At 56.7% G+C, this 25,750-nt stretch overlaps 7 protein-coding genes across 7 annotated transcripts; 2 read left to right on the forward strand and 5 right to left on the reverse strand.

Moving 5' to 3' along the window:
* Positions 1 to 727: 727 nt before the first annotated feature.
* On the reverse strand, positions 728 to 2,801 carry LTHEOB_10315 (Copper amine oxidase; the record flags this gene model as incomplete). The annotated part of the gene is made up of 2 exons (XM_035506947.1): positions 728 to 2,420; positions 2,470 to 2,801. The coding sequence occupies 2 exons, from the start codon at positions 2,799 to 2,801 to the stop codon at positions 728 to 730; spliced, it is 2,025 nt and encodes a 674-aa protein (XP_035368084.1).
* Positions 2,802 to 3,535: 734 nt separating this feature from the next.
* Positions 3,536 to 6,297, reverse strand: LTHEOB_10316 (Voltage-gated potassium channel beta-2 subunit; the record flags this gene model as incomplete). The annotated part of the gene is made up of 5 exons (XM_035506948.1): positions 3,536 to 4,297; positions 4,428 to 5,230; positions 5,293 to 5,638; positions 5,725 to 6,001; positions 6,152 to 6,297. 5 exons carry the CDS (start codon positions 6,295 to 6,297, stop codon positions 3,536 to 3,538), a joined length of 2,334 nt encoding a protein of 777 aa, XP_035368085.1.
* A 929-nt stretch (positions 6,298 to 7,226) lies between these two features.
* On the reverse strand, positions 7,227 to 8,331 carry LTHEOB_10317 (Electron transfer flavoprotein Alpha; the record flags this gene model as incomplete). Its single annotated transcript, XM_035506949.1, has 2 exons — positions 7,227 to 7,804; positions 7,860 to 8,331. The coding sequence occupies 2 exons, from the start codon at positions 8,329 to 8,331 to the stop codon at positions 7,227 to 7,229; spliced, it is 1,050 nt and encodes a 349-aa protein (XP_035368086.1).
* A 444-nt stretch (positions 8,332 to 8,775) lies between these two features.
* Positions 8,776 to 11,487, forward strand: LTHEOB_10318 (Rsc complex subunit; the record flags this gene model as incomplete). Its single annotated transcript, XM_035506950.1, has 2 exons — positions 8,776 to 8,902; positions 9,392 to 11,487. The coding sequence occupies 2 exons, from the start codon at positions 8,776 to 8,778 to the stop codon at positions 11,485 to 11,487; spliced, it is 2,223 nt and encodes a 740-aa protein (XP_035368087.1).
* Positions 11,488 to 13,619: 2,132 nt separating this feature from the next.
* On the reverse strand, positions 13,620 to 15,314 carry LTHEOB_10319 (uncharacterized protein; the record flags this gene model as incomplete). Its single annotated transcript, XM_035506951.1, has 4 exons — positions 13,620 to 14,502; positions 14,556 to 14,795; positions 14,856 to 14,974; positions 15,027 to 15,314. The coding sequence occupies 4 exons, from the start codon at positions 15,312 to 15,314 to the stop codon at positions 13,620 to 13,622; spliced, it is 1,530 nt and encodes a 509-aa protein (XP_035368088.1).
* A 2,241-nt stretch (positions 15,315 to 17,555) lies between these two features.
* Positions 17,556 to 18,608, reverse strand: LTHEOB_10320 (uncharacterized protein; the record flags this gene model as incomplete). Its single annotated transcript, XM_035506953.1, has 1 exon — positions 17,556 to 18,608. One exon carries the CDS (start codon positions 18,606 to 18,608, stop codon positions 17,556 to 17,558), a length of 1,053 nt encoding a protein of 350 aa, XP_035368089.1.
* A 1,029-nt stretch (positions 18,609 to 19,637) lies between these two features.
* Positions 19,638 to 25,058, forward strand: LTHEOB_10321 (ABC transporter cdr4 protein; the record flags this gene model as incomplete). The annotated part of the gene is made up of 11 exons (XM_035506954.1): positions 19,638 to 20,685; positions 20,757 to 21,208; positions 21,261 to 21,604; positions 21,660 to 21,903; positions 21,962 to 22,388; positions 22,437 to 22,548; positions 22,607 to 22,943; positions 23,006 to 23,318; positions 23,382 to 24,025; positions 24,093 to 24,967; positions 25,019 to 25,058. 11 exons carry the CDS (start codon positions 19,638 to 19,640, stop codon positions 25,056 to 25,058), a joined length of 4,836 nt encoding a protein of 1,611 aa, XP_035368090.1.
* Positions 25,059 to 25,750: the final 692 nt, after the last annotated feature.

Consider the following 25,750-nt stretch of genomic DNA (forward strand, 5'->3'; position numbering starts at 1 on the left):
TAGGTGAAAAAATTTGGCGTTGAGATAAGAGCGCGGAAAGATAGGCATCGTGCAGAGATAGCGGTTTCGTCGAGATTCTGGCTGTCTGGGGGGCTTGCGGGTTGGCGTGTCGTCGTTGTAGAGTTGTCGCTGTGGCCTGCCGCTCGATGTCTGACTGCGGAATTGTGGGGGAGTGCGGGAGGCGGAATCTTTCCACACTAGCTCCGCTCAGGCACTCCGCCAACGTGATTGGCCAGCGCGGATTGGGGGCGCGATAAGCATCATCCTGGCACAACGTTCCCAGTGACAGGGTCTGAGAACTGTCAGAACGAAGTCGCAACGACAGATTTGGATCAGTCTTCCATGGAGTTGCGGAGTCTCTACCACCTGGGAAAAGAAGCAATATTATGTGGTAAAACTGGATAGCAAAGGAACTTGTCTCAAAGAAGGAACTAAAAAAGGAAAATAGAAGTATGGTCGTCCAACTAAGCTTGGCCGAGACAACATCAAAAAATATATCTACGTACCTTCTTAGATAAGCATGATTTAGACCCTTTCGGGCAGACTTGGACTCGACGCAAAAGCAGACTCAACATTCACAGCAGAACAACAGTAGCAAGGAACAGTGGATCTTATATTCTCTCTAGACAAGCATTTTCGCCATGATTATCATCCGATCAACGCCATATAATCACACCACGCCAAGAACCCATCGCATCATCATAAAACCCAATTTTTCCCATTACATTTACAAGTTCCCCTTCACACAGCAGCTCTTGTTCTCCTTGTACACCTCGACCGACGCCAAGTTCTTGTTGCTGGGCACGTCGATACTCGGGTTAGCCTCGAAGAAGTCGGCGGGGCGCAGGTTGACCTGGAAGATGTCGACGGGCATGACGGGCCAGTCCTCGACGCGGGGGTTGTGGGTGAGGCCGAAGACGGACCAGACGACGACGTCGTCGTTCTCGACGTTCTCGCGGCGCTTGACGGCGTCGCCCACGCCGTCGACCTCCTTTGTGCTCTGCAGCGTGAAGCGGCCGCCGGCGTACAGCTCGTCGTCCTTGTACTTGGTCACCCACACGTGGTGCTTGGCGAACTCGGCGCGCTTGCTCTGCACGCTGTCCGGGTCGGCCAGCAGCAGCTGCGTCGCCGGCGGCGTGAACTTGTAGCCCACCGGCTTGCCGCTGATGCGGTTCTTGCGGTTGGGGTTGACGATCTTGAAGATGCGGTTGTTGTGCGGCGCCGCGTCGGCGAACGACGACGTCTTGATGGGCGTCTGCCGGATCTCGTAGAAGTTGCCGCGCGGGTTGGTCTTGGGGTTCATGGGCACGGCGTGCGACTCCTCCTGGATGACCGTGTTCTGGTGGCCGTCGATGGCAGGGTCGATGCGCGCACAGAAAATGTGCTGGTGGTTCTGGGCGAGCGCACCGGGGTTCACAACATTGCCGTAGTCGCTCTGCTTGCCAGCGTCGATGTTGACAACCGACACGATACCAGTGGCACGCGTCTCGATGACGATGCCGCCGGCCTGGTCGAACTTGAAGGCAAAGATATACTCGTAGTTGGCCAAAGTGATGATAAACTGAACAACCAGCTCGCGCATGCGAGTCACGACGGCACGGCCAGTTCTCCAGTTGGTGTGCTTCCAGCCAATGCCGTTGTCCTGCTCGTGAAGGCAGATGACGTTGGGGTGAGGAGTGGCTTTGCCATCACGGCCAATGACAACGGCGTCGAAGTATTTGATGACGCCCAGGCAGTCGCAGCCAAGAGCAAGGTTGTTGGCGCAGTTGCCGGCACCGCCGTCTCCGAAGTCGAAAGCCTGCTTCCTCTGGAAAGGAGGGCGAGCATCGGCGTAAGGGACCGTCATCTCGCTGATGCTCAGTCTGTACAGCACACTCCTGCCCTCGTAGTGCAAATCGTGGATAACAGCGCCCTCGCGCGGGTTGAATCCGACCCTGAAGCGCCACTTCTGCCACTCAACCAAGCTCTCGTCGGTGATCTTGAAGGAAGGACCCTCGGGCTGCTGAACATTCAGGGGCTTCAGGTCCTTGCGCGTTCCGTTAGGCAGGAGCTCTGGCACGTACTCGGCCGTCTTGCAGTGCTCGACGATGTTGGGGCTGTTGGTCTTCTCGGTGAGGCCGTCGCCCTTGCCGCCCGTGGCCAGGCGGTCGATGCGGACGATCTCCTGCTTGTGGGCATCCATGACAGGAATGAGCGGCAGGGGGTAGGCGTAGAAGTTGGAGTCAGGGTTGCCGCTACGGGTGTCGTTCGCAAAAATCAGACCCTGGAAGTAACGGCGGTTCTCATCCTCGGCATCAAGGCCTCCGTACGGCCACGGCTCGACGACGACCTCAAAGCCCTCAGGGAGGTTGAACTCGGCAATGGCCTCCTGGAACTTAGGCGAGGCCTTGCAGACATCGACAAGGGTGTCGAACTCTTTCCTGCGCAAGTGTCAGTGCTTGGGTTTCGTGAGCGCTGCGGGTTACGTACAGCGTCAGGGCAGCGTGGTGCTGCTTGCCAATGACCTCGTGCTTGACACGCGTAGCGCGGTTCACATCGACGATGGACTCATGATACTCGGGAATCCTGTCAGCGCCAATGACGTCGTACTGAACCTTGGCCAACCGCGGGGGACGAGGGGTGGTAGGCGACAGGCGGCCCGAGTGCTCGAGCTCAAGGAACTTCTTCAGGTCGGCCTTGGCGGGCTCTTGCAGGAAGATCTCGCGGAAGCTGATGACGGCGCCGGGGTGAGCTTTGACGACGACATCGTGAGCCCGGTTGGTCTCGTCGATGGAGAGGATCTGGAGGGGATGGGGGACCATGGTGAAGGTACAGGATGAGGCGCGGAAGGAGGAAGCGCAGAATGGGTATCACGGAAAATGCACAAGTGAAAAAGCCTAGCCTCACGAAGGCAATGGGCAGGAGAGGGACAGATTTATAGAGGCACCGAGCAGAGCAGCTCAGGGCCCGAAGGGGCAAGTCCAGCCAGCGGAGGCCGCGGACATGGTGCTCGCCATGGCCTGCCAGACGTTCGACCCCGCTGATGGATTCCGCGTGGCCGCTCAGGGCGTCGATAGCAACAGGCGCGCCGTCGTTCCGCCTCCGGGCGTAATCGGCTGTCGTTGGTTGCGGGGAAGCACGCGCCATCAGCGGCAGTCGCTTGGCCCTTTGCCGGCTGTACTTGCCACGATAGGCTTAGCCGCTGTATTTCTCTGTGTCGTCCGAATCTGCCATATCTCCACTACTTCCTGCCGTGCCGGCCGCCCATTGCGGGTCTACCTATCGTCTCTCAGTCGTCGGCCTTGCAACAACTGCGTCGGCCCGCGGCTCGGGATGTTGTTCTTATCACCCACCCCGGCGCCGGCTGGTCGACGCACGGATGCATTTTGCAAGCGCGCAAGTCACAGCGAGCCCGCTCGCCCACACTAATCCATTACTCTCAGATAGGCCGCTCTCTTCTCACGCCACCACATCGTCTTATTGGGATATCTTATCTAAACTTCAGAAGTCCTCCAAATCATTTGTTAAATTCAATCCTGTAACTCCGGTCGTCCATCTAGCCGCCCGCATCCTTTACTTCCTCCTCATCGCCACTTCTTCTCACCTCTCTTTCTCCTCCAAGCCCATCATTCCGTCTCAAATATCTCCCCAAGCTCTCACACAGCCTATCCAGCACGAACTCAGCCTCGCTCATTCCCGCCATCATCGGGCTGTTCTCGCCAATCCAATCCCACTCCACCAGTCCCTCTTCCTCCTCTTCTCTCTCTTCTTCCTCCCTCCCTTCCGCCGTGAACCTTATGAGTTTGGTAAACTCTACCCACTCTTCATAGCTGTACCGCTTCGGCCGCACTCTGTCCACGTCCGCTTTGAAGTCGTTGGCTACATCGCGGATGGCCTTGGCTAACCGCCGCGCGAGCCGAGCATCCGATTCCGTCTCCGGATCCTCCGCTGCGAGGGACGCCACTGTTGGTGGTCGGGTGGTGCGGGCAGCCGCATCCTCGGTATCGTCATCATCATTATCATGGTCATCGTTATAATCAGGATCGGGATCTGTTGACTCCAGGTCGCCGGATCGAGATGGTGGTGAGCTTCTTCTGCTGCCCTCCTCTTCCTCTCCCTCCTGTTCTCCTTTGGCGTCTGCCGAGGGGCCTAAGGGGAGGCCGCGTCTGATGCGTCGGCGCGCGGCCGCTTGCTGCAGGAAGTTGAGGAGGCGCGGGTGCGACTGCAGGAAATCGTGCCAGATGCCGTCCTTGGGCAGGACGGTGACGTCGGCGAGTTTGGATGTGGCGTTTTTGAAGCCTGAGATAACGGTGTCGCCCTGGTAAGAGAGATTGTTTGTCAGCTCTGCGTCTCTCTCACCCTTCGTTATCTTTTTAGTTCCCCCGTTCCTTAGGTACCCTAACCCCTCGATACCGCGAGGGGATTGAAACAAAAGGACAGAAACTCACCATGTCCGAAATCAAAATCGTCATGGTCGGCACCGCGATCAGGCTCCACACGACGAAGAAGCTGCGGCCGGCGTTGGACTTGGGCGCCAGGTCGCCATACCCAACAGTCAGCAGCGAGACGTAGCAGAAGTACAGCGCCTGGAAGTAGCTCAGCCCCTGCGCGCGGCGCTCGGCCACCCAGAAGACGACGGCGCCCACGCACCACAGGATGCCGAAGGCCAGCACTGACAGCGTCAGCGCGTACCACCGCTTGAAGCGCGCCGTCGAGTGCTGGATCGCGCGCATCGTGTCGAACCGGTCTTTCTCCTCGCGTAGTAGTAGTAGCCGCGGTTGGCGGCGGCGGTGGTGGTGATGGTACTGGTGCTTCACGGTCGAAACGACGGCGCTGGCGGGGCCCTTTTTCTTTTTCTTCTTCCTTACGCGAAGTTGCTGCTGCTGTTGCGTCTCGTCTAGTTCGTACTGCTCCCTTTCTCCCTCTCGTCTCTTGGCAGAGGTGGGGATGCGTGTTGCGGCGGAGCGGTCGACCGGGTTGAAGGGACCGGAGATGACGGGCAGCGGCCGTGATGACGAGTGCCGCAGCCGCTTCGCCGTCGCGCGTTGGCGTAGCTCGAACGAGGACGTGACGGTGCGGTCGAGCGTGCGGCTGCGCACCTTGTCGATGTGCTTGCGCACCACTTTCTCGTGGCCGAGGTCGGTGCTGAACTTGTAGATGCTGGACACGACGAGACCGAGCATGATGATGCCGCCGACCGAGTAGGGGAAGACGAGGCCGCGCGAGACGTCGTTCGACGGCACCATGTCGCCTGGAAAGAGCAATGGTAAGTGCATGCTACCAATGAGAGGATGAATAACTGCTGTAGCATACCAAATCCAACCGTGAGGATCGTCACGTCGCAGAAGTACAAGGCGTTGGCAAAAGTCCAGTTGTCTTGCCCGTGTAGAGTTTCGATTCGTGAGAATATCCCCCCGCCGCCTGCTAGCCAGACGAAGAACATCATCGTTTGAAGGATGAGCGTGCGTTGTGACTCGGTCAGGGTGAATGTTTGAGGGTAATGGCCTCGCCAGTACCCAACCATGTTGACCATCAATATCATGGAGCAAATGCAGTAGAACACTGCTGCCATGACGGCATACCAATAGCCTTGGGTATAAGTCTGGTTGGGACGATCGGGTGGGACATAGATCTCCATGCAAATAAGAATTGCCGTGAGCTGAGAGGGGTTAGTTGACAAACCACAAGTTACGTTGTCCACTGTAAACCAAATTGTCGGCAATGAGACAACGCGGTATAACTTACCAGACCAGTAGCAATGTACCAGAGGATGATCGTCAATGGCAAGGCGATTATGTACCTGACCTTCTGTGTGAAGTTCATCAGGAGGAAAAAGTTGCCCACAAAGCCGCATATCAGAGATGCCACATTCAGCCAGTACGTCCATTCCGGATCTTTGAACGGCACACCAGACAACTCTGGCAACACATTCCCATCGACGACCAAATCCATCCTCCAGTAGGTAACCAGAGCCGCAATTGAGAGCACATTAGCCAGCGGACCGAGTGTGGCGGCAAGGAGTCTATGTTGCTGGTGTCAGTCTCACACAGTATATGCTAAAGAAATATGAACACCCACGGAATCGCAGTGCTTGCGAACCACCAATCACTGTCATCGAAAGATTAGTAGCTAGTCTTTTTCAAAAACATTAAGTCGTTAGAGAGCGGCATACTTTTTACTTCCGTCTTCCCTTCTCCTCTCCCAGAACCTGCCAAGATTGCGCCATGTCCACTTGTGCTTTTTCTTCTTCTCTTTCTTCTCTTTCTTTTGCTCTTGCGCTGTTCTCCGCTTGGAAGGCGAGAACGCTGGTTCCTTCATCGTGATATGCTGCGGTGTCGACATGCTGCCCAAGCTATCCGATTTCTCCGGTAGGGACGCAGCGGTGAGAGATGGATCCGTCGATGCCATCGTGCTGTGTTAAGGATGTTTCTCTTCTTCACCAAAGATCTTGTTTCCGTGAAGGAAAAGAAATCATGTGGGATTGCAATGACGTTGCAATCCAGTACTATTTCCGTATAGAGTGCATCTATGGCGTTTCATCGCCTGGTGGATGGATTGGGGAATAAAGAAGAGCGGAACAACGCGGGTCGTTGAGCCGTAACCTGTTGGCAATTCCTTTGTGACGGAATTGGCGCGGCTTAGTTGTGGCTATCAGTAGTTCGGAGCATCATTGCGGGGCGCCGGCGGAAGCATAGGAAGATAGCACCGTCGTTTGACTGTGAAAGAAGCGGAAGTGACATGGTGAAACGGATTGAAAAAGGCCGTTCGGCCGTAGCGACGTTAGTTCGTGTCCATGTGGACACCCAAAAGATCCAAAAGGGGGGCGGCCATAGATGGGAGAGGTTGCTGCTGGTCGTGCAGGAATCCGAAAACAAGGCGTCCAAGTTTGCCGCGCGTGTGACGCTTTGAACAAGCCACGCGCCATACAACGCGGGGGAAGATCTCCACCGTCCGCCTCATATCTAGCTGCGTCATCAACCATGCGACCTCGCGTCGAGTAGGGATATCTTTTGTAAATAGAGGCCCGAGTGTTCTTTCTTGATTTTTTTTTCGTGGATATGAAAGGTAAATAAGAATCATGATATAAAAGTATTTACACAACCAGGACCTCATATCGTCCAACGACTCTGGCCAGTGGTGTACATAATCTTTTTAAGCGCACATGGTAGAACCAGGGTACCTCAAATTTCCCTGGTTCGGCGCTCAGCTAGTAAAACAAGATCAACACGTCCTTACGCCGTTCGCGACTACTGAGCCTTCAACTTCTCCGTAAGCTCAGGGACCTTCTCGAAGAGATCGCCAACTAGGCCAACGTCCGCAACTTGGAAGATGGGCGCATCCGCGTCCTTGTTGATGGCAGCAATGACCTTGCTGTCCTTCATACCAGCCAGGTGCTGGATTGCGCCAGAAATACCAGCGCACAGGTAGAGCTGCGGCGCAACGTTCTTGCCCGTCTGGCCGACCTGCAGGCTGTTGTCCGCAAAGCCACTGTCAACGGCGGCACGAGACGCACCGATGGCAGCGCCAAGGGCGTCAGCGAGCGGAGGCATCAGGCGGTCGAACTCCTCCTTCGACTTCAGACCACGTCCACCGGAGACGACCTTACTAGCCGTGGCCAGGTCGGGCCTGTCAGACTTGGCCAGATCCTCCGAAACCCACTCAGTAGGGCTATCCGCCTTAGGGTCAACACCTTCCTCGAGCTGTGCACTTCCACCTTCGGTCTCGCCCGCCGGGAAAGCAGTGCCACGGACGGTTATGATCTTGATGGGGTCCGAGGACTGGACGGTGAGGATGGCGTTACCAGCATAGATGGGGCGGACGAAGGCTGCACACGTCAGATTTGAAGCCGGCTGTCAATGATCATCAATCAGAAAACCTACTGTCCTCGCTCTCGATGGCCGTGATGTCAGAAACCTGCGACACATCGAGCAGAGCGGCTACACGCGGCAGAAGGTTCTTGCCGAAGGCAGAGTGGCCCGCAAGGATATGGGTGAAACCGCCCTTCTTGATATTTTCCACCAGCAGCGGGGCATAGTTCTCCGGAAGACCCTTGTCGTATGCACCGTTGTCCACAAAGATGATCTTGTCCAGACCCTTCACTTTGGCCGCCGCATCGGCAACGCCCTTGATGCTGCTCCCAGCAACGAATGCCGTGACAGGACCGCCCAGCTTCTGCGCAGCCGTCACAGCGGCCAATGAACCGGGGTTGAGCTTGCCCTCGCGTTGTTCGAGGACGGCCAGGGTGGAGAGTAACCGCGCGACGAAGGACTGGTGGGGTAGCGAAATCGGGCGGACTGATCTGAGCTGGGTGCGCGCTTGGCGAAGCGCGGTGTTGCGCACGGTCGAGAACATGGCGGCGAGAGGCGTGCGTGGAGAGATGGGGACGGGCCGGGGGAGGGGTGAGGAATTGGGAGGGAAGAGACGCAGCGGCTTGTGAGAGCGTCAAGCTTGAGCTCCGAGAGTCGGCTTCTGTCCGAGGTAATCCACAAGAGCTTCTAGATGCCGCCTTTCCGTTTTGGACTTAGCGTCTTGGCACCGTCGCGGAGAGACCAGCGGCGCGCTGAAGAAGTTCACGTCCCAGGTCCTCCACGACGCGCATCATCCGCCATCGCCCTCGCGCCCTCCATCGCGCCCGATATTCTCCCTCTCGACGCGCCACTGCTGCGATCGCGTCGCTCACTTCTACCTGACGCCCCCGCGTTTCCCCCGCTGTTTGCGCAGCCTCGCGCTTTCTCCGTCCCAACGTAGCTTCATCCCCAGGCCCATCGCGCCTGCCCAATTCTCGCCTGCATCGCAATGGCCGACGAGCTTCTTGGTGCCGACAACTCCCTCGCACCTGCACAAGACGTTGACGCGCCTTCCGCTGCCGACGACGGCGCTGCTGACGCTCCGACCGCCGACTCTCAGATCGAACAACCCACAGGTATGTCACGCCAATACTGTTCACAAACTGCTGCCCGCCGGTCATCATGTCTGCTTCCGATGACGACAATCCCCCTGCATCGACTTCTTTCGAGGACCGTCTCCCCTGGCCTCCCACGTCCGGCGAACCCTTCGATGTCTGGCCTCAAGAGCTCCATCCACCCGCGCCCGCACTCAACGAGGAGTCCAGTCCTTTGAGCCCAGTGCCTTCCGACCTGTCGGATTTTGTCAACTGGGGTGAGCTGTGCTATTCCTCATGGATACTAGTCTGGCAGCTTCCCTAACGACAAATGGCATTGTTATTGAACCTGTGAGCTTTTGACACACTGGGCTGGTGCGCGGTGGAGCTCTGCGAGGTATCACTCTTCAACCATCACACCTGAAATGTTGGAGATGACTGTTGGTGCCGCTGCGGGGATTCGTGGACTTCTCACCTAGCTAGTAGTCTTGACCAGTCTTCTGAGCTCGTAACTGACGGAGAAGTGAACAGACGCCGATACAGCCATGGCAGACGACGCTCAGGACTCGGCGCAGAAGGACAATTCGACTCCTGCTCCGGTATCGGACAATCCCCTTGACGCGCCTGAAGGACCCAGACCTGACACTGAGGATGCCGATGGAGCGGAGGACGAGGAGATGGGTGGCATGGACGACACGAAGAAGGAAGCCACCAGCCCAGAGAAGGAGGCCGGGGATAACGCCGATGCCGCCGCAGATGACCAACCTGCTCAGACCAAATCCGCATTGGAGAACCAAGCCCGTTCTCACCTCATTGCGCAGACTCATGCCATCATCCTACCGAGTTACAGCACTTGGTTCGACATGAACACGATCCACAACATCGAGCGCAAGGCTCTTCCTGAGTTTTTCAACAGCAGGAACCGTAGCAAGACCCCCGCGGTCTACAAGGATTACCGTGATTTCATGGTCAACACCTACCGCTTGAACCCTGCCGAATATCTCACCGTGACCGCTTGTCGCCGCAACCTTGCTGGCGATGTTTGCGCAATCATGCGTGTGCACGCTTTCCTCGAGCAGTGGGGCCTGATCAACTATCAAGTCGACCCGGACACCAGGCCATCAAACATTGGTCCTCCTTTTACTGGTCACTTCAAGATCACGGCAGACACTCCTCGTGGTCTGCAACCTCATCAGCCTGCTCCCAAATCTGTGGTGACCGTAGGCAAGCCTCTGACTGCCACGGAGCGTCTCGCGAGCCAAACGCCTGCGTCGAAGGAGGATCTCAACCTTGAAATCCGCCGCAATGCCTATGAGTCTAACGGAAAAGAAGTCACGCCCGCTGATACCAAGGACAAATCCGCCAATGGTGAGGGATCGGCTACAAACGGAACCCAGTTAGCCGACAGCAAGTCTCTCGTGGATGCCCTCAAGGAGCCAGGTCGTCAGGTCAACTGCTTTTCGTGCGGCATTGACTGCACCCGCGTACATTATCATAACACAAAATCTGCCCCGCACTCTGCATCGGGTAAGACCGCTGCGATGCTCAAATACGATCTCTGCCCGAACTGCTTCTTGGAAGGTCGTTTCCCTTCTTCGAGCACTGCATCAGACTACACCAAGATCGAGAATGACAAGTACTCGGGTATCCCTGACCGGAATGCGCCTTGGACGGATGGAGAGACTCTGCGCCTTCTGGAAGCATTGGAAATGTTTGATGAGGACTGGAACCAGGTCGCAGAATACGTCGGCAACCGGACAAGAGAAGAGTGTGTCCTCAAATTCCTCCAGCTGGAAATCGAGGACCAGTATCTTGAGGAGCAGGAGAATGGGAACAAGACGGAACTCACTGGAGGCAACCTCGCTTATCTGAGCAACGGCCGCGTCCCCTTTAACCAGGCTGACAATGCTGTTCTGTCTGTTATGGGCTTCCTTGCTGGCCTGGCAGACCCTGCCGTCACCGCTGCAGCAGCCGGTAAGAGCGTGGATGAGATGAAGCGCGCATTGAGGGAGAAGCTTGAGAAGGGTGATGCTCCTTCGGGTGAGTCTGACAAAGGCAAGGAGAAGGAAGCTTCTGCTGCACCTGCGGCTCCCGAGGCCAAGGTCAAGAACGAAGACAGTATGGACGTCGACACGGGCTCGCCGCAGGCAGCCGGCGCTGTGGCTACTCAAACTGATGCTAGCAAGCCGGCCAACCCGTACGCCACAGTTCCGCTCGCTCTGTCAGCGGCTCGTGCTGCGGCGCTGGCTTCGCATGAGGAGCGTAACATCTCCCGCCTGGTATCCAGTGCTGTCAACGTGGAGCTGCAGAAGATGCAACTCAAGCTGCAGCAATTCTCAGAGCTTGAGCAAGTCCTCTCGGCTGAGCGTCGCGATCTTGAGCGCCGCCGACAGCAGCTCTTCCTCGACCGTCTCGGTTTCCAGAAGCGCATGCGTGCAGTGGAGGATGCTTTCAAGCGCGCCGCTATCTCTGGTCCCCAAGATGGCCTGAAGATTGTGCAAGAAGCAGTTCACGGCGCCGACGCCTTTGGCGAGAAGCTTGGCGTGCAAAAGGTGGGATCCGATGATGAAAGAGAAGCCACGCCGCTGAAGGAGGGCGACGAGGGCTTCAAGAGCCACGAGATCTAAGCATTATTCACGCCGAGGATGAGAAGAATACGGTGGTTGCATGAAGGATGACAACGGGCTTTGGAAAGCTTAGAAGGCGTTTTTATTTTTCATCGTGATGAAGGCCCACTTGACTTAATATGGGTCAAAGGGGAAAACCGAGGCGCTGGTGGGATCCGAACTTTCAGTTCGATACATTTTCTATTTTGTTCCCTGGGAATCAGAAGCATGCCCTTTTTTCTCTAGCTAGCCGTCCCCTTTCCCGCCCTCTCCCGACGGGTATTCAAAGAAAAGTATAATGGGCCGGATGGGACGCGGCTTTTTCGTGTGCTGTATTTTAGTAGTATCCCTCACGGAATGATAACATCTGCTTCCTATTGCGGCGTTAGCGTGAAGGTTTATTACTAGCGTGCCGACCGAAGTTAAGGCACATGGCGAGTCTTGCTGGCCGAGACATTGCGTGAAGATGACTCGCGTGGATTCGGCCCTTGAAGCATCCTGGATAGTTTCAGGCGGAAATTCATGGCGGAAGCGTCCACAGCGGCCACCGTGCCCCATCGGAGTGTTGAGAGACATGCGTACGCGCCTCCGTGGCTCATGGTTCCGATGGTGGCCTGCGGGGCGCTCGGATGGTGGTCTGTGACGCTCGGCAAAACGACGTGATAGGCAAACCCAACAGCTTATCCTCACATCATTAAGAATGAAAGGACAGCTGCAGCCTTGAGAAAACGGCGGCATTGCAACACGCGCCCTGCGGGACTTTTTCTTCACTTCGCCTGTGTCGGATCATCGCGCTCCTGCTATTATACTACTCGGATCCTTCCTCTCTCTCTCTTTCCCCCTTCTTCTTCCCCCACACCCCTCCCCAATCAGCGCCAACGCATAATAAAAATGGGATTCGTGCTGCTGATCGAGGTACTGGGCAGATGCTGGGTCGGTCTCGCCGCGTCGATCAAGCGCGCGCGGGCCGGCTGCTGCACACGTTTGGGGTCACGTTGAGATACAAAATGGATGACTCACAGAGCGGTTCGTGCGGGGAGAAATGAAACGACCCGGATATGGAAGGAGTGTGGGCAAAAAAAAAAAAAAAGTCAAAAGCATTTCGAAATGTTAACATGTCTGCTCTGTTGTGAGCGCGCTGTTGGTCTTTGTCTCCTTCCGTTACTGGATTCGCAAAGCTGGCCTGTCATCCTCACATAGATAAATTGAGAATCATGCATGCAAGGCTGTTTCGTGTGCAGCAACCCGCATCAGCACATGTCAGCGCATACCCCGTACCTGGGAACCGCCAAGACAGCAAGTAGTGCCGACGGCAGTCAGCGGGGGAGAAATCATAGCTGAAAGGAAATACTGTCGCACCATCGCACTAGCGCCATTTCCATGCCATTGGTTCCCTCCTGTCAGGAGTCTTGGCTGGGGGCTGCTCTCTGCATGCGCAGACTGCAAGTCAGCTGCATGGGATGGAAGTTCTGGCTTGCATTCCGATGCAATGCAAGTAGCTCAACCAAGTAAAGAATAACACGATGTCAAGAGGAGTGGAGTAAAAGTAGGGTGGGGAGTCGAATCGTTGATTTAAATATTCTAGGGAAAAGAGACATCCAGCTTGACGTTCTCTTTTTTGGTTCCATCCAACGAGCGATGAGAAGAGGATTTTTGGCAGACTGAAATGTGATCCGTCCTCCCCCGCGATGTCTACAAAGGAGACAATAACAGCCACGTAGAGTGTGTCGTGGCTCGTAAACAAAAAAGGTGGCTTCCCATCAAATAAGCCAGGTAATACAGTAAATGCACCCATAAATGCACCTATTTTTTGCTTTTGGTCAGGCTCTCCGGCAACGAACCTCTTTGTCCTTTGCTTGCCTTTTCCTCTGCTGAAATGAGTATAAACGATAAAAGCAAACCTCGCAAATAAGCACAAAAACCAAGCGATCTCACTTGGGTACTAAAACTCCGGTGTCCGTGCTCGCTAAAAAGTCCTTGTGGGGGACGACAAGAGGAAGACCCTTTCGGGTGTTTGCTTCCTTTCCAATTTCCGAGAAAGAAGTGAAGATCAATCTTCTGAGACCGCTGTAACTGAGGAGAGAGGGGGTATTTGTCAAACTCAACGATGATGAAAAAGAAACAGAAGGAGATGCGAGCGAAGAGAGGGCTCGTTACACCTCCTGCTTCTTCTTCTGCCGTGACTCGTGCATGCTCTTCCGGGCATCCTCAGCCTCGGACATTGTCTGGAACGGGCGGGAGCGGAGACGCTCGCGGATCTGACCGACGGAGCGGGCCGCCCAGGCGCCGTAGCCGTTGGGGCTGAAGGGGAAGAGCACGAGGTTGTCCTGGCGCTTGATGAACTGCTCGGGCTTAGGGGCAGGCGTCGAGGCGATGATGTCGATCTCGGCGGCCAGCTGGTTGCAGTAGTCGTCGAGCGGCAGGTCGTTGACGTCGTTGCCGAAGGGGTTCTCAATCTCGCGACCGATGGCCTCAAAGCCCAGGATGATGTAGGCAGCTGCGATGGTACCGGGGATGGTGACCCACTGCAGCGACTCCCACAGCTGGAAGGGCAACAGGAGGACGTAGAGCCATGCGATTTGCGAGATGGCAATCGTGTAGGCGATCGGGAGAGGGGTGGTGAGAACGCGTTCGGTGCCGGCGAGAACGTCGTTGAGCTGGAAGATTGCCTGGGTGGCTTGGACCTGGTGGTAGCCCTTAAGCTTTGCCTCGCCGCCCTCGGGAGCCTCAGTCAGAGTATCAACGTAGCGGCTGAGGTGGTTGAGGATCTCGAGGGGCAGGTTGCCAAGCGGCTTCTTCGCGCGCTTGAGCTGCTTGCGAGGGTTCGATTCGGCCATGGGAACACCCAGGTATTCGCCGAAAACCTTCCAGGGAGACTTCTTGGGCGGGATCAGAAGATCGGGATCTTCAGCTTCCTTGGCATACGTGTCGAGGTGCTGGACCAAGCCCTGGAGGTCCTCGTAGTGGACATAGGGCTCGAAGCGCAGCTTGTGCTTGAGAGCGTTGGCGAAGGCCACGATGAGGTTCAGGCCGGTGCTGTTGAACGGTCAGCTGTTGTACGATTGGGGGTCCTGGCGGAAGGGACGGACAGTTTGCCAAGCACATCCTCCTTGCCCTCTTCGCCCTCAGCCTCCGAGGCGGAAACCCAAATCTCACGGGCCAGTGTTTGCGATACAAGCATGAGCTGGGCCCAGTACTTGCGGCCTTCGGAGTAGCGTTCGTAGGAGGTGGTGCTGCGGAGCGAGATGGCGAGGGAGACGACGAAGCCGAGGACAGTCAGAAGAATGTTGGAGACACCGAGCGGGTAGACGAATTGCGAGATGCAAGTACTGTATGTAATTAGCACCGCGCCTTCAATTGAAAATCAGCACTGCAATTGCAAAACGCACATTAACGTCGCCCACAAACCGCAACTGAAGACAGGCAGGACAAGCTCCGGGAAGATGCTTCCGTGCATGCGCAGGAACATGGGCCACTTGGAGTGCTTGTCGATGGCGCGTGGTCCTTCCTACAGCGAGGTTAGCGGGTGGCAGGGCACAGGGCTGGTGGAGACGTCATACGAAGTAGTCGTCCAGATCAATGGACTTGGTACGCTTCTGGCGGAACTTGCGCATGGCCGGAGCCACCTGGGGATCGGGGGAGAAGGTAGTCTCGAGAGGCTTCGACTCCATGTCGATTTTCTCCTGGTCAGTTACGGCGGTGCCGCTACTCGACGGCGGAATCTGGTGGATCGAGGGAACCGAAGGAACAGGTTCTACGGGCTCCATGGGAGCCTCGACCCTCACGCTGCGCTGGCTCGCGGTGCCGGAGCGCTGGCGCTGGTGCTGGTAGTCCATGCCGTCGGCCATTGTGTCTGGCTGGCGGTGGTGATGGGAAGGGGAAGAGAAGAAGGATAAAGACGCGTAAGGAGACTTGAGAGAGAACGCGGGCCGTTAAACGGGAGTGCAGGACGTCCTGGCTGGGCTGCCTGAGGCTGCCTGAGGCTGCTTGATGCTACACCGAGGATCGTGGGTGAGTGCCTGACTGAAGAAGAAAAGAGGAGGGTTTGGGAGGCTGGAATCGTATTTATTGTTGTCGAGATCGGGTGGGTGGAGCAGCATGTACACGGTGCTGGAACGCACGTTCAATGCCTGCGAATCCAGAGCTCTAATATGCGGAAGCTCGCCCGTCGCAGCTCCCAGCTTGGGCGGCCTGAAACAACCAATCCCTGTACGCTCTGCTAGGCATCACAAAGCGCCTGTCACGCCCTCGTCTACCTACACGTCCACCGCCCCAACGGCTGCGGCGCGTGAGGTTACTAGCTTCGCGCGCGGCCGTTCGCCGTCGCGCCAGCGGCTGTGCGATACGGCGCGCGAGCGACGATCCACCTAGGAGCTTTGGACAACACGCAGGCCGCTGGCCGTGCGCGAAAAGCTATGGTCGCCACGCGTTGCCTTCGAGCCTGAGTCAGTACCTACCGCCTGCTTTACCGCCAAGGGCGCAGGGCGGACGGGAACGACGCAGATGGCGGCCGCCATTTTCTCACTCACAACCGCTACCCTGTCCTGTCCGGCGTGTCACTCCCCTGTCCCGGCAAGCCACCACTTCTCCCCTGGCAAGCCACCACGACCTCACAACCGCCAGCTGAGAAACGCCCCTGAACATTGCAGCGCCTGCTGCAACACGCGCGAGCGGCCTGACGAACGGCAGCAATGGGAAGGCCCGTTGCATCCTGCGGCACGTCGCATTCCTCGCCGAAGCGCCGCCGGTGTGCTGGCGCCATCCTTGCCTCGCTGGCTTCGAGACCGTTCGCTCCCCGTCCCTCCCCGCAAAGAATTGCCGCGGCCGTAGGATGACGCGCTATGAGGCTGTGATGGCCTCGACTTGTTGCTATCCTTAGACCGTCTCCGACCGACTTCGACCGCGCCTTTTTTTTCCTCGCCGCCGGATCATGTGTCTCCACCCCCAGAGGTGGCGGAGGCGGTGGCCATCATCAATCAATTCGTCGTAGCCGGCACCAGTCGGTGTCCGGCCGAAAGGGGCCTCGGTAGGGTTTCGCAATGCCCGACGACGTGCTTCAGACCGCGCCTCGTACCACGCACGACTGCTTACTCGTAGATTCGTTGGCCGATCGAGATCTGCCGCCGCTTCGAGAAGCTGGCGAATCGATAGAGAGCATGCTGATCAGCGGGGTCGGCGATTATCGTATTGTAGATCACCAACGACTCGCTAGAGCACGAGATCGCACTGCCACGATCATTGAGTAAATTCACGAGCGGATGGAGCGTCAATCAGGCCACGAACATATAAGGGAGCATGCACAGGCGCGTCGAGACAATGAATTCGACTCCCCATGCCGTCACTGTGCTGCCACGGTGCGAGCTGTTGTCGCACCAGATACGTACACGTACTTAAGTGGCGGAGGGGCGGCTGCGTCAGCATCGTTCCACCCGATCGCCTATGGTTCTTTACGGAGCTACCGGAAGAGCTTTGGATTGACCTATCAAGCGGATGTACCCGGGCTACTGCAGGAAAGAAGAAAAAAATATCCAAGCTCGTATTGCCGAAACGCCAAGCATCAGCCGTCACTAGAAAAGAAAAAAGCAAGCCCAATGGTTGATCCAGGGAAGAGCAGCGCCAAGTGTCCTGTCCAATTATCAACAGGTATTAATCTCTGTCGAGTTTTCTGGGGTAAGAAGACCCCGGGCGCTGAATGGCTATACCTCGCTCTATTGCCGTACTGTGAGTGCTCGCGAGGGTTTCAGCGCTGGAGGAGCTGCGAGCTTATTAGTGATAGGTCGTATACTCTGAGCTCGCTTCCTCGTGCTTTCCCCTGCCCAGGCTCTGTCGGCCCGCGGCTGGCTGAATCAAGTTCTTTGAGATCCAAAATTCTACTAACCAAAAGACCTTCGTCAGGAAGGCATGAGTCTCAGACTAGCCAAAATTTCGGAGCCGCGTTAGTCGTCTTTTTTTTTTTTTTTTTTGCATGTCTTTATGCTTTGTTTCATGTTCAATTGTCTCCGCTGCAGGATGATGATGTTGGATGGCAGAAGCCTAGAGTAGTCGACGAAGCACGTAGTTTACCTCGAAGCCATGGCGCAGATATTCAACTACTCGTCATCGTCTTCTTCATCATCGCCATCCTCACCCTCGTCCTCTTCGTCATCACCGTCACCGTCCTCATCGTCCTCATCGTCCTTGTTATCATCATCGTCGTCGAGCAACCCCAGAAGACGGTTCCGCTCGAGCGTCTCCTTATGGTCGTCCACATACCCTTTCATCTGGCGTTTGGTGCTGAGTATCAACTGTGCGACGACCCGATCGCCGTCTTGCTCATCCGGCCTTGCATGGAGAGCACCGATCATCCTACCGGCGCGCGTCAATGAGTTTGAAGGACTAGGAATGAAAATGCCAAGTTCTCCAGTCCGAAGCTGATCCTTCTCAGCAGCAGCCTGGTACTCCTCCCAGCCCTCTTCGTCATAGTTCTTCCAGCCAAGCGCCCTGTTGCGCAGGAACAACGTGCCAGGACCCTTCAAGGCTGTGACGACGACCAGCGGAGAGGGATCCAGTACTCCAGCGGTAGTGTCCGGAACACTCGTGTCTTCGACATGCCACTCGGGAGGGTAGCCGTCGGCCCTGAACGGATCCGTAAAGACCCTCAGCTCGTATCCGGCATACTCCTTATCCGGACCGATCCAGTTCTTGCGGACGTATTGGAGAAGCTTCACCAGCGGCGTCATGACATCTCCGGCCGTGTACTCCTTGAGCCAATCGCCCAGAACCGAGGGCTGCGCGTCAGGGCTGCCGTTGTGGATGACTCTCGAAGTGAAGGGGATTTTCAAGCCGGCCAGCGAAGCGAGCTGATCCAGGTCGGCCATGTAGTAGACGGTGCCGGCCCATTGACCCTCTTTGAGGACCGAGATCTTCATCGCGTGGGCGTGTGCCGTGCCCTCGTCGCGGAAGCGGAGGATGTCGTAGGAGCTGAACTTGTTGATCCTGCCGATCAAGGGCCTGTACGGCTTTTCCTTCTTCTTTCTCCTGGCGCGTTTGCCGGTGGAGTCGTCGGACGATTCGTTGTTCTCCCAGACGGTGACTTCCCTGAATTCGGTCGGCGGGCCGGAGCCTTTGAAGCCCGACACCGGGATCAGAGTTTTGTACGCCATATTGACTACAGCTTATGTGGAGGAGCTGGTGTTGTCGGTGTTGTGGTTTTGTGCGGAAGATCTTGGAGTGGGAATATCGGGAAAGGAATCGTCGTCAAGAAAAGCAGCCAAGAAAACCGGGCAGACTCTTCTGTTCGGAAAGCTTCAAGGCCTGCCAGAAGATCTGACAACCTTGCGAGGGTTGTCAAGCCCAGGTCTTGACGGTGAGGGTGTCGGTGTTGGAGTAGTAGAAGAAGAGGAGCGAGTCCTATGACGGACATCAAGTCGGATGTGGTCCGTGCGCACCACCCAGGCCATGCCGGCATGACGATTGGCCGCGCAGCTGTCAGATGCTGCGAAGATGCACCTAGCCAGGGCCTTCTTCCAACCTCAGCTAATCCCAGAGACAATTGTGAGCCCAGAAGCAGACGTTCAGAAAGCCCAATGACATAACATCCGTCCATCATGGGCAACATAAGCACTCGCAGTGGCAAGCTTCAAAGTTTGCTCGATACGTAGCTGCCTAAATATCATCACTTCTGGGATTATATTGGATAAGTCTAGATTTCTGACGATACTGATCAAACTGTAGTCGAACGGAAAGAAACAAGCAGCAGGGTAGACTTAGCAACGAAACTATAGGAAGCACAAAGCCTCGGTAATGGCCAAGACGAAGTGAGGATTGTCAAGAAACCCGTGGCATGAGTTGCGCCTTGTCATCCGCTACCAACGGACCTTCCGCCGAGTCATTTTTAACACGGAAACACGGAATCTGTCTCTTCTGATGTTGCATTCCTCACCCTTGCTCGCGCTCGATTGGAATCTCAGGCAAGGGAGGGGCAGCGGACCGTAACGTACCACACGACTGGATCTACCTGGCAACGGCAAAGTCCACCGTTCACCCTTAGCAGCATGGCCCCTATCGGCAGCACCCAAATCTACGCGTCCTCTCTCCAATCGCGCGCGAAGCTGAGTCGCATGATTCCTCTCACTTCACATCGGAGTTTAGCTCACTGGCCAAAGTTGCCGACAGGACATCGCTAGCCCCAGATGGCATCTCTTCGAAAACTTACGTTCGGTCGCCGCAATTCCACAGCCGCAAACTCAGAGGATGGCGGCGATGGCGATGGGGGCGGAGGTGGTGGTGGGGGAGAGGGAGAGCAAGTCGGCATGACGGTCCTGCACAACGTCAGAAGCCACGACGGGCAGCAGCACACGCGCTCGCGGTCCAACACCGGCACCAACACCCACGGCCACTCATGCTGGACGCTCGACGGCGACGTCGCGAGCGTCAGCTACAGCGAATCGGTCCCGCGCCAGCCCGAAGACTCGCGCATCGAGCTCATCGAGCGGCGCAGCGCCGGCGACCTCCACCACCACCACCTCGACGACCGCCGCAGCCTGCACAGCGCGCACTCGAAATGGACCACGAACAGCAGCGGCGCCGCCAAGAGCCCCGCCCGCCTCACCACCGCCAGCACCAACGCCTCGTCCTCTTTGCGCAGCCGCCGACGTCGCGGCGGCGCAGGCACCGTCGAAGACAGGGACCGCGTCCGCCGCATCCACAGCGTCGCGAGCCGCTACTCGTCGCTGCCGCGCTACGTCGACGCGAACGGCAGCAGGAGCAACAAGAACCGCTATAGCAACGTCGTCCACGACAACCCGTTCCAGGCGCCGCCCGGCTCCGAGCTCGACCCCCGCGGGCCGGCCTTCTCGGCCAAGGCGTGGGCGCAGGCAGTCCTGCAGCTGCAGGCGGCTGAGCCGGACAAACAGCCGCCGCGGACCGCTGGCGTGGCCTTTGCGAACCTCGGCGTCAGCGGGGTTGCGGTCGACAGCGAGTACCAGCCCACGGTGGGGAATGCGGTGTTGAGGGGTTTGGAGAGCGTACGGGATGCGTGCGAATGGGTGTTTGGGGGTGGTGGAGGCAGAAGAGCGAGGCGGAAGGAGATTCTGAAGGGGCTTGATGGCATCGTTGAGGCTGGAGAGATGATGCTCGTGCTGGGACCGCCCGGGAGCGGGTGCTCGACGCTGTTGAAGACGCTGGCGGGTGAGACGCATGGGGTGAGCGTCGACGAGGGGAGTTATCTGAACTACCAAGGTGAGTGAGAGGGATCATCTCCCACAGGCCCACTCGAAGTGAGGTGATGTTCTCTGACTTTTTCGCCACAGGCATCTGCGCCGAACAGATGCATCACGACTTCCGCGGCGATGCCATCTACACGGCCGAGCAGGACGTGCACTTCCCTTCGATGACTGTCGGTGACACGCTCCTCTTCGCGGCGCGCGCCCGCTCCCCGCGCTTCCTGGTCGGCGGGATCGACCATGAGGGATGGGCGGAGCACATGCGCGACGTCGTCATGGCTATGTTTGGGATCGGTCACACGGTCGACACCAAGGTCGGTAACGAATTCGTGCGCGGCGTCAGCGGCGGCGAGAGGAAGCGGGTGACCATCGCCGAGGCCACGCTGAGCAGGGCCCCATTGCAGTGTTGGGACAACAGCACCAGGGGCCTGGATAGCGCGAATGCGCTGGAGTTCTGCAAGAATTTGAGGGTGCAGACGGAGTATCTGGGTGTCAGCGCATGCGTGGCTATCTATCAAGCTAGCCAGAACGTTTACGACGTAAGCAATCTCAAGCCCTACATCGCGGCGGGATATACTGACGAGTTGAAAGATCTTTGATAAGGTGACGGTGTTGTATGATGGCCGGCAGATCTACTTTGGTCGATGTGAGGATGCGAAAGACTACTTCCTAGACCTGGGGTTTGAGTGTCCGCAGCGCCAGACCACGGCTGACTTCCTCACGTCCATGACCAGCCCGCATGAGAGGGTTGTGCGGCAGGGTTATGAGAATCGTGTCCCGCGTACAGCGGACGAGTTCGCGGCGGTATGGAGGGCAAGCGATGAATACCATCGGCTACTACAAGACTTGAGGGAGTACAATACGAAATACTCGTTCGGAGGCGAGTATCTGGAGAGATTTGTGGAGTCGAAGAGGGCGCAACAAGCCAGGTTCGCGTAAGTAATCCAAGTAGATGATTATGGTAGGCCCTTGCTAACTATCGCATCAAAGACGAACAAGGTCTCCGTATACCCTGTCGTATGGTCAGCAAGTGCGGCTCTGTCTCTGGAGAGGTATAAAACGGTTGAAAGCCGATCCTAGTCTCACCATAGGTCAATTCGTTGCGAATGCGATCATGGCGGTGATCATAGGAAGTGTGTTTTTAAACCTGAAAGATGATTCGGACCATTTATTCAAACGCGGCGCCGTTATATTCTTCGCGATCCTGTTGAACGCCTTTGGAAGCGCACTTGAGGTATACTCGGCCGACAACTAAGCACCTGCGTTGTGACCAATATGTTAACGCGCTACAGATCCTAACTCTTTATGCTCAACGATCGATTGTCGAGAAGCATACGCGCTATGCACTCTACCATCCCAGCGCTGAGGCATTTGCTAGCATGCTTACTGACATCCCATATAAGGTCGGCAACTGCATCATCTTCAATGTTACTCTCTACTTCATGACGAACCTCCGCCGAGAGGTCTCGGCTTTCTTCTTCTTCCTTCTCCTCTCTTTCGCCCTCACTCTCGCCATGTCCATGCTCTTCCGCACCATTGCCTCAGTATCGCGTACCATCTCACAGGCCATGGTCCCCGCAACCCTACTCATCCTGGCCATCGTGATTTTCACCGGGTTCGCGATACCGATTCAGTACATGCGTGGGTGGTGCCGGTGGATCAACTGGGTCGACCCTGTAGCGTACGGGTTTGAGGCGTTGATGGCGAACGAATTCCACGGTAGGCAATGGTCGTGCTCAAGCTTCGTTCCGGGTTATCCAGGTCTAGCACCGATGAACAAAGTCTGCGACGCTGTGGGCGCGAAGCCTGGAGCTAGTTACGTGGACGGGGACGCGTACCTGAGGACGGCTTTCCGGTACGAATATGCGCATCGTTGGAGGTAGGTCTTATCACCCCGAGCTATGAAATTCCCACTACCGGAGACTGACTGGGACCAGGGACTTTGGCGCCGTTGTCGGCTTCATCTTCCTGTTCATGTTGACGTATTTGATTGCCACCGAGTACATCAGTGAGAAGCGTTCGAAAGGCGAGGTGCTAGTTTTCCGTCGCGGATACGTACCAAATACTTCTACGCGAGACGACGTCGAGACTGCGGCGAGAGGGCAGCGTGGGAGCATCGTTGGTAGCCCAGGTGCGGCAGGATCGATCACGAAGCAGACGTCCGTTTTCCACTGGCAGAATCTGTGCTACGACATCAAAACTGCTGGTGGGCCAAAGAGGCTTCTCGACCGTGTTGACGGTTGGATCAAGCCTGGGACGCTGACCGCATTGATGGTAAGTCCTCGTCTTTCTCTGGAGAGCTTGGCTGCGAAAATAAGGCTAAGAGGGACATTTAGGGTGTCTCGGGAGCTGGAAAGACTACGCTGCTTGACACGCTTGCAGCAAGAACGACCATGGGGGTGGTAACAGGAGACGCGCTGCTCGATGGACGGCCGCGGAACATAAATTTCCAACGTTCAACCGGATACGTCCAGCAACAAGATCTGCATCTGGAGACCTCGACTGTGCGTGAAGCACTCAACTTCAGTGCTCTACTACGACAGCCGGCCCATGTTCCAAGGCAGGAGAAATTGGACTACGCGGGGGAGGTGATCAAATTGCTGGAAATGGAGGAATACGCGGACGCGGTTGTCGGTGTCCCCGGGGAAGGTAAGACATTTATCAGAACATCCTTGGGGTCGATTATGGAACTTTTGATTCTAACGTACGCAGGCTTGAATGTGGAGCAGCGTCGTCGACTCACAATCGGGGTGGAGCTCGCCGCCAGACCCGCCCTCCTCTTCCTTGACGAACCCACCTCAGGCTTGGACTCACAGACTTCGTGGGCCATCTGTGACCTGATCGAAAAGCTGACAAAGGCTGGCCAGGCAGTACTAATTACCATCCATCAGCCTTCGGCCCAGTTGTTCGAACGGTTCGATCGGTTGCTGCTTCTGCACAATGGTGGAACGACCATCTACTTCGGTGACATCGGTGAGAACTCACGTACTGTCATTGACTATTTCGAAGCCAGATGTGAGGAGAGTCAGCGATGCCCAGATCAAGCAAACCCCGCCGAGTGGCTGCTGGAGGTCATCGGTGCGGCACCCGGATGCAGCTCGGATATCGACTGGCCGCGGGTGTGGAGGGACAGCCCGGAGTACGATGCGGTGTGCCATGAGCTGCTACGGTTGAGGGAGAAACCGCCGCTTGCAAAGAGTGAAGACGGCGAGACGGCCAGTGGCGAGGCTGCAGAGTGCAGGGAATTTGCCGCTCCTTTCGGGGTTCAGATGCGAGAAGTAACGAGGCGGGTATTCCAACAGTACTGGCGGACACCGACATACATATACTCAAAATTTTCCGTCTGCTTCTTCTCGGTAGGTGGACTCGCCGTCTGCGTACGGCAAAAGCTCGCTCACAGCTTTTTCACTAACATTTATTTAGTCCCTGTTCATTGGACTCGTCTTCCTCAACTCACCAAACACGATCCAAGGTCTCCAGAACCAGATGTTCGCCATCTTCATGCTCATCACCATCTTCGGCCAGCTCATCCAGCAGTTCATGCCCATCTTTATCACCCAGCGCACCCTGTACGAAGCGCGCGAGCGGCCGTCGAAGACATACTCCTGGCCAACCTTCCTCATGGCCAGCATGATCGCCGAGCTCCCGTACAACACAGTCGCCTCGCTCCTCATCTACCCACCCTTCTACTACCTGCTCGGCCTACAGCACCGCAGCACCACCACCACCACCGAGCTAGCAGTAACGACAGCCACCACCACCAGCAGCGGCAGCGGCGGCGAACGAGCAGGCCTCATGTTCCTGTTGGTGTGGGTGACGCTCCTGTTCGCGAGCACGCTGGCGGCCGCCGTCGCCGCGCCCGCCGCCACGGCCGAGGCCGGCAGCAACCTGGCGCAGCTGCTGGTCAGCCTCAGCCTCATCTTCTGCGGCGTGCTGCCGCCAGCGCCCCTGCTGCCGCCCTTTTGGCGCTGGCTCAACCGCGTCTCGCCCTTCACCTACCTCGTCGCCGCCGCGCTCAGCGCCGCCGTCGGCGGCAAGGATGTGCGCTGCGCTGAGGACGAGGTGCTCAGGTTTGAGTTGCCTGGGGGAGGAGGGGGAGGAAAAGAGGAGTTGTCGTGCGAGGCGTTTTTGAGGCCTTGGGTCGAGGCTGTGGGCGGTGGGTATGCCGTGCCGATGGATGGAGACGACGACAACAAGCGGATGTGCGGGTATTGTAAGATGGGGAATGCAGATCAGTTTTTGGCTGGGGTGGGCGCCGACTTTGGCGATGCGTGGAGGAATTTTGGGTTGTTGTGGGTGTATGTCGTGTTTAATGTTTGTGCGGCTTTGGGGCTGTATTGGTTGTGTAGGGTGCCGAAGAGCTGGGGGAAGAAGAAGACGGGGTCGTAGAACGGGTGGTCATGGTGGATTGTATGTGAAAGAGGAGGATAAAAGGGAAAGAAGGGAGGAAAGTGTAGTACTTTAAGCTCGTGATGTACGTGGGAGGGGATGAGGGGGTAGGGCTTGTTCTTTTTCTCATGAAGTAGCGGTAATGTTGGCGTGAAGGTTACGGGCGTGGAGGTTCGGCGTCCTCTTTGTGGGTGGATGGTTTGCTTACTGACTGGCGCAGGAGTCAAGTACTTCGGAGCGCGTGACGGATAATAGGCAGTGGATGGCCGAGGTGAAGCAAGGTTTGGCGAGACTGTGTCTTTGATGTTGGCTTCGTTTTCCCATCTTTTTGTAGTACACCGACCCCGCTCAATGCTCTAATATAATGATATTATCTAGCCTCCTTTTCTTACCTTAAAGTTATGTAAGTGGACGGGACTGCTGATGAGCGCGATGGACAGTCTATTCCTGCTTTCCGGGTACTCGACGGCACGCGCACACAGTTAGTCAGCAGCCGATCCAGCACCATCGATTCAAGGGCTTTAGCCAGCGTTGGGGAGCCATATCTCGGGCTGGAGCGTTGACTCATTCGGGCGCAGACCGGCCTGTTCTAAATCGGCACTTTGCGGTACACTTGTGGCGCCCTTGCTGGATAGAGTGGAGACACAGGAAGGCAGAAAGGAGGACTGTTCGAAGGTCAAGTACAATCATTT

The sequence above is a fragment of the Lasiodiplodia theobromae genome (assembly GCF_012971845.1).
Source record: "Lasiodiplodia theobromae strain AM2As chromosome Unknown scaffold_37, whole genome shotgun sequence".
Classification (NCBI taxonomy): Eukaryota; Fungi; Ascomycota; class Dothideomycetes; order Botryosphaeriales; family Botryosphaeriaceae; genus Lasiodiplodia; species Lasiodiplodia theobromae.